Source organism: Zeus faber (assembly GCF_960531495.2).
Source record: "Zeus faber genome assembly, chromosome: 11".
NCBI classification, from domain to species: domain Eukaryota; kingdom Metazoa; phylum Chordata; class Actinopteri; order Zeiformes; family Zeidae; genus Zeus; species Zeus faber.
Window position 1 is genome coordinate 27840252 of NC_137205.1, and position 7500 is coordinate 27847751.

The 7500-nt window shown below is 47.0% G+C and overlaps 1 protein-coding gene across 1 annotated transcript; it reads left to right on the forward strand.

Moving 5' to 3' along the window:
* Window positions 1–3143: 3143 nt before the first annotated feature.
* LOC307237392 (BEN domain-containing protein 6-like) lies at window positions 3144–7086 on the forward strand (the record flags this gene model as incomplete). The annotated part of the gene is made up of 5 exons (XM_080010105.1): window positions 3144–3203; window positions 3893–3998; window positions 4082–4344; window positions 4516–4702; window positions 6950–7086. The coding sequence occupies 5 exons, from the start codon at window positions 3144–3146 to the stop codon at window positions 7084–7086; spliced, it is 753 nt and encodes a 250-aa protein (XP_079866231.1).
* Window positions 7087–7500: the final 414 nt, after the last annotated feature.

Below are 7500 nucleotides of genomic sequence, written 5' to 3' on the forward strand. Positions count from 1 at the left end.
CTACTTTCCTGCATGTACAATACAGTATATGCTAAGTGTGTATGGATGTGCTATGATATAGATGTGTGTGTGTGCGTGTGTGTGTGCGTGCGCGCGTGCGTGTGTGCGCGCGCGTGTTTATTTGGGGGGGATCTGACAATGACCAGAGCACAGCACATCAAGGGGCAGACGGTCTCTGAAGGCGAGGCGGCGATAATGGGAAGAAGATGAGGCGCAAAACCGTCGCCAAGCGCCTCCTGGACCTGGAGGAGGAGAGCGGAGTGGAGGAGGAGGAGGAGGAGGAGGAGGAGGAGGAGGAAAGACAGCGTCCCTCGCTGTGTGTAAGTATAATGGGATGGATGAATAGATAAATGGATGGATGGATGGGTGGATGGGTGATGTTTGGCCATTGTGAGCGGGGATGCTGATCAGTCATGCGGGCTCCGTGCCGTTAATGAGCCGGTGTCTGTTCAGCCCAGACAGGCGAAGCGGAGGACGTGCTCACCGGCGCCGATCGCCGGGGGACCGACCGGGAACGCGGCGAGCCGCCAGACCGGCGCTGGACAGCACAATTTGAACACCATGGTTTGTCTGTTTGCTTGTTGGTTTCGATTTTCTTTCTGTGGTTATCCGCGTTAAACCCCAAGGTTGGGCGGGAGCATCTTTGGCAGCGTCTCTTATCGCGGCTGTTGCTATAGCGACGCACAACAGGTGTCGATGTGACTCAAGTATAATAAAAAAACAACAACAAAAAAAAAGAAAGAAAGTGAGGTTTTGTCGTTCGGGATATCTGAAATCATAACGTGGGGAAGACAAAAAGTTGCGTCATGTCTTTATTGTCAGTCGGTCAATGTTCTTTTTGGGGGGTCGCAGAGCACAGACAACTGTGTGTGGAGTCAATGGCGGCGGGCAGAAGCACAGAGGGAGGGGGGCAGAGAGATGGAGAGATGGAGCAGGGGGGAGATGGGAGGGATATATAAAGAGAGAGAGAGAGGGCAAGAGAAGGAGAGAGAGAGAGAGCGAGAGAGGAGGAGGCATTAAGAGACCCTTCAGAATAACAATTTTAGATTAGAAAGTGTGTGTGCGTGTGTGTGTGTGTGTGTGTGTGTGCGCATGTCAGAGAGAGAGAGAGAGAGAGAGAGAGAGGGAGGTGAGAAATCAGATTACACAACGGAGAGATTACAATGAATTGAATTTGCGCACGCACACGCGCACGCACGCACAAATAACCAGGCGCACAATATTATGTGCCAACGTAGTAGCCCAGACCACCAGACTGACACCGTGCCAGATTGAATACCATATCAAGGTAACTACCAAAACATGACTCCAAATGTTTACATTCGGCTCTTATTTGTTCGCTCCCGCCCAGCAGGTTTTATTTTTTCCGCCCACATGATTGATTATTATTATGTTTTAAGTCATTTTATACTCTGCGTTCTCTGCCCGCGGCGGTGATGTCAGCTCTGTGGTTCCACACCCGTGCTGGAGAAACTTAACGAAAACCCCTGTGTTCTGTTGCAGTTGCCAGAAGCAGACAGGCCTTCTCTCCAACACACGCCTGAGGTACACAGTGCTGAAGAGGTACACCATGTGTGTGTTTATGTACGCCTGTGTCTCTGTTTGTGTCCTTTGCGTTCGGGGTGTGTTTGGTGGGAACACGCTTGCGCAGGGCTGACACAGGGTCGCTCGCTGGCTTCCGGGAAATTGACCCCGGGTGTGGATGTGTGTAGACCATGGTGCACGGATTCAAGATTCCGGATTGAAAGGTTTATTCCTCGCATACATAATTGCAATGTACTGTGCTGAGCATAGACCAAATAGAAAAATAAAGTAATAAGAAGGAGAAATAAAGCAAAAATAAGATTAAAAAGAAAGGCGGAATAAATCCAATAAAATATACGAATCTACGTATATGCAGCATTAAGAAAATAAACACCAAGCCCACAGAAACAATATATATACAGTACATTCATGCACATTGTGCCATGTTGTGCAATGTTTGCGATCTGAGAAAAAGAATAATAACTACAGCTGCAGACAGCAATACATGGGGTACAGTTTTTCATTTTAAGCATGTGTTAGAGTATTATGGAAGAATTTGTCCATACTCGAAACTTTCAGTCTTTTCATTTAAATCTGCTAAGTTTAGCTGTAGAAAACTGTTTAAACCTGAGGCTTCTTAAAAAAACAAAAACATTCATTTTTTACTCGAAACCAAATCTTGCCATTGTTATAGCTTACCTTGTTGTGTGTAAGTACATGTGCAGTCTCAGTGACGGTCGGTGACGTTGGGTCTCGTGTGCGTCAATGATGCCGCACTTACGCAGGTTTACGTATTTACAGAGACTTACGATAGTAGTGGAATTTAAGTATAATTAAAATATCCTTTTAGTGGTGTCTTTTTCCTTGGATCACATTTCCAATAAGTTACGTTTACATAAAATATGAATAACGTTGTGAGTATTTACCATTGCACAACCTTTATTATTCCGACGGCCTGCTGGATCTTGAACGGATCACTCAGTGGCACATTCGAGTGGATTCGACTGGACGTGGTCACGAGTTTTTGTGGACGCATTTTTTCGTATTTTTCATTAATCAGGCAAAGTAATGGGGACCACAGATAAAATATCAGTCGAACAGATCCACAGATATCTACCAGGTAATAAAGCTAATAGAGTCTTAGGTTTTGACAACTGAGGCTCTCAGTTCTGGTATTGTGGGTGTGGAGGCGCCTGCCCAACCACAGCCGCTGGAACAGTCCATGGTTGGGATGGTGGAGATCCTTAACAATCCTACCAGCCCTGGTCCTGCACCACCTGGTGTATAAGTCCTGTAGGGGGTTGAGTGCCCCTCCCGCGTCACTGGAGCTTCCTGTACCAGGTGTTGTTTATACCTCGGTATTAGGGAAATGGTCAGACTTGTGGAACAGTGGAAGGGAGGTAGTGTTGTAGCCCTTCTTAAACTGTGTGTAGCAGTGGTCCAATGTCTCCGCTGGTGGGATAGGAGATGTGCTTGTGGCGGTGCGGCAGAGCTTGTTTGAGGTTGGTCTTATTAAGTCTCCAGCCACCTTGGCGGCCGTGTCCCGGTGTCTGGTCTGGTGACTTTTTAGCACATCACGAAGCTCTGATAGTGCTGTGTCGGTATCGGCTTGTGGAGGGATGCAAACAGCGGTGGTGATGAAGGTGAAATGGACAACACATGATCGTCAGATGTTCCAGGTGAGGCAAGCAGGAACGTGAGAGGGCCGTGTTGTTCCTGGAGTCCCACCAGCTTTTGTTGACCATGAAATGGACTCCACCACTTTTGGATTTCACAGACTCGGCTGTTCTAAGCATACAGAAAAAGGAGGAAGGATTCCCGTTGGAATTTAAGCACACTCTCGCGTATATGTTTATGACGTCTAATATGCTGCCCTTTGTTTAATCCAATTGTCTTCTGGTAATACTTTCATCAAATTATTTTCAAACAAAATAAAGGTTAATAGTGTGGTGTGGGCGTGGCGTGGTTTAAGCAGCCATACCCTTCTAGGTAATTGCAGTGGCTGTACGCCTGTTGCTTTTCAGAGCAATCAACGAGCATAGGGTAAATCACGCATCCCCCCAGACACACGCAGAAGGAGCCCTTGTCATGGCATGTTTCCATCTGCTCCGGGCTTGTTCCATCTTGCCCACCCTCTACAATAAACTGGCACGTTTCAACACCATCGCCTGTCTCTGTGTCGGGGAGCACTGGAAAAGCCACTCGGGTGTTGGTGGCAGGGGATCTGCGTCATAATGTAATAAAGTAACACCTGCCACTGAGTAATTTCAATTGTAATAATAACAATAATAGAATAATAAATGACAAAAACACTTAAGTTATTCAGTAATAATGCTCCCTAAATCGCCTTTGTGTTGACTGTACACAGATTCTTGGAACCCTTCAGTCCTGTTCCAAAGTTGAGCTGGTTACCATAGTGGTGGCCATGCAGAGGGAGATTGACGGCCTGAGGGACCAAATTCGATGCCTCACAGGTAGGGGCGGGGCTCAGTGGGCGGAGCCTCTACACACAGAATCTCTACACTTCTAATTTCTAACACACTTGGCTTGTCGTCAGCCAGCGGTGAGCTAGCCCGAACCCTGGAGTCACTCGTAAAGAGGGCTGAGCGGTGGTCCAGTGGCTCCGACGGAGTAACTACGGCTCCCATCCGGCCCCTGGGTAGGAGCTCAGCTCCAGCGGGACCAGGCCCCTGGACCAAGGTGGAGGGCTTTTCCAATTCATTCCAGCTGCAGAACGGAGACCGCCATGAGGACCAAATCATTACCAGGGAGATGCATAATGGGGGGTCAGGCCTCCCCACACCTCCGCTCTACCAAGAGGTGAGAACCATTTGAAAATGGCTTTTGAAACGCAAATATTTTCCGACACCACCTAACGCAAAACCATCATGCATTTTGTTCTGTCTCTTCCCTTAAAAAAAAACGGGTTCACCTTCCAAACTTTCCCTCCCTTCCTCTGTTCATCCCTCTCATCCCCTGTCTTCCTCCCAGTTGATCACGGCAGAGTTATTGGAGCGCTGTAACACGGGCAGCACGGCCCAGAAACTGACCAACGACCTGCTGAGGGGCCTGTACGACAGGGACTGCCTGGCCTCACACTCCATCTCTGGGATCGTCAACTGCAAGAGAGGTCGACCCAAGCCGGCGCTGCCCGCGGAGGAAATACAGGCCGTGCTCAGTAAGGACGTCATGACGACTGGTGTTTATGCTGTGAAATGCTAACACCCATGACGGTGGGCAGTCAACATGCATTACAGCATACAAGTAGTGAGCAAATGAGTAGTCTACATTTTTTAGAGATCCAAAGTTTCCGGTCTCATGAGGTTGTCGTCAAAATGCGACACCGATGCAGAATAATGTTATTCGTCTACAGTGCAATGAATGCATTCATTTAGGTTTATATAGTGATGATTGCAAATTGATGAGGGTCACCGTGATGACGTCACAGGCGAACATCAAATCTACTGAGAATCTGCTGAGTCTACTATACTATACCTCCCTCTACTCTACCTATACTCTACCTCTACCTCCCTGTACTCTACCTCTACTTTACATCAACCTCCCTCTACTCTACCTATACTCTACCTCTACCTCCCTCTACTATACCTCTACTATACCTCTACCTCCCTGTACTCTACCTCAACAATACCTCCACTCTTCCTCTACCTGTACTCTACCTGTACTCTACTCTACCTGTACTCTACCTTTACTATACCTCGACTTATACCTCCCTTTACCCTACCTATACTCTACCTCTTCTCTACCTGTACTCTAATTTTTCTTCAATATCTTCACCAAACTATATGATGTGATTTGATTGTTGGATTTTTCAATATAAAGACTGTGGATTAGTGATGATATGTTAAATTAAATCGAATGAAGTGAATCTTGAAAATGAATCAAACCCAAAGCCCTTTTGGAAAAAAAATGTAAATTGATTTTAAAGCTTTATTCATATTCTAAAATCTACATATTCATTGAATATTTCAGTGAACGTCATGAAAGGATGACAGTTGGCTTCAATAACATAACAACAGTGAAATCCACTTGTGCAATTATTTTTCTCCAGTGGCAAGTGAATGGAGATGAGCATCCTATTGGTAGAAAAAATGTTTTGCCATTCAGATGATGAATAGAACGACGCCAAACAGTCACACGTCTCTCGGTCAACAGAGGCTGTGTCGAGCGTTTCCCGGTGTCCAATTCAGCATAATTTACATTTTCACGGCAGTAATTATTCATGTGCAGCAACTTTTATAGTCACATTCACGACTCTATTCATTTACCATTCAGAAACTGCTTTCTGGCCATTTACATGCTGAACAAACGTTCACTTCTGTGTCTGGATGTGTTTCAGTGCAAAACAGCCCATTACTGTGTGAGGTCTCTGTTTAACTGCCTGCTGCTTCTTTCCACTTCTTTCAGAATTCAAACGATATGGTACATTTAAGGCCGCAAATTTAGGAAAAGTCACATAAACCTGGATATGTGCTGCTCGACTGAGGCTGAGTCCAGACCTGCTGACTCTGGCCTGATTTTCCGCTCGCCGACGGGTTTTTGGAGCGGGCCGAGCGAAGCCCCAGGTCGGAAGGCAAATCAAAGTACGCTCCCGTGTGCGAGTAGCGTGCGGTGTGATCTGCCCACAATGCGGTCCGAACGCTCGCCAGTGGCTCGCAGACGAGACATCAAGCAGGTTTAATATCTGGGCGTATCTGGGTCGACATGGGAGTGACGCAACGAGCTACGGCCAATGAGAGCAGACACGGAGCGAGGGGGAAGGGAGGAGTGGGGAGTGCAGGGAGCAGCAGCCAGAAACACACAACTTACCTATTTTAACTCTTCTTCTCTACTGCAGGTTTTAAATCAATGTCTTATTTAAATTCTGCTTTTATTGGTTGTTTTTTTGTTTTTTTTACGGCGATCAAGAATCTAATAAAAAACGACAGGGCTGGTCGGGGATTCCTCCCGGTGAAAGATCTTGTAACGTGTTACCTCCTGTCGCCGATCAGTCCTGTAGCGTGAAAACCACAAGGACTCTAAGATTCCCGGTTAAAAGACAGAAAGTTGTGTCGTGTGAACAATGCAGCGATCTGACCACTTCGAAAGTCATGTCGTGTGTCCGTGGCGTGAGGCTTTGTCCAGGTTGGCAGCAGTGGAACCAAGCCTATGTAGGCTTATTAGGTGTTAATAACACACGCTGTCACAGGGGTGTTATGTATGGATCATTTTAGGTCCACCGCAGGGTTAAACTAAAAAACGCTTTTTGAGTTCCTTTCCGACCGTCGCAGCCTACTACTTATGTTTGTTAAGCGAGTAAATTTGGAATGAATCATACTATAACTACTATAAGCTTCTCGATGAAGTTGGTCCTCACGCAACGTAACGTAACATGCATTTCATCCTTTTGTGTCTTTGTCCAACTCAGGAGCGGTGCAGCACTATTTTCCAGGTAAAACCGACTCGGAGATCAAAGGCTACATCCGTCAGAAGCTGCAGAACGAAGCCAAGCGGCTTCGCAAGCCACACCCACTCAGCCTCCGGGAGGAGGAGCCAGTCGCATAGGGGGCGGGGCTAAGCTCACACACACCTAGATCCCGCAGCCGCGTCTGCCAAGCCGCAGATGGCGACACCAGACGGGGAAGGAACATTTACTTCTAAGAAAGTCTTCTAAGCGCTGAAAAAACGTCCGTACATCCCACCCATCCACCCTGATGACATCCACCCTTTTCTGCCCTCTGCCGTGTGCACGTTCTCAGTTCTAAAGGGAAATGTGTCTCCGCAGGCCTTCAGCTCAAATATGAAAACGTACCTGTTTTAAAGGCGTTGTTGCAAATTAGGAGGTTGATAGCCGGTTTGCTGTCTGGTGGCACTTTGTCCTTTACTTCCGTGTCAGTTTTGCGACTAAAAGTGAGCTTTAGTCAAGCGGACCTTTGGAAACGTGAGTGTATAACGTCAGTGTTGTCGTGGAAACGACCG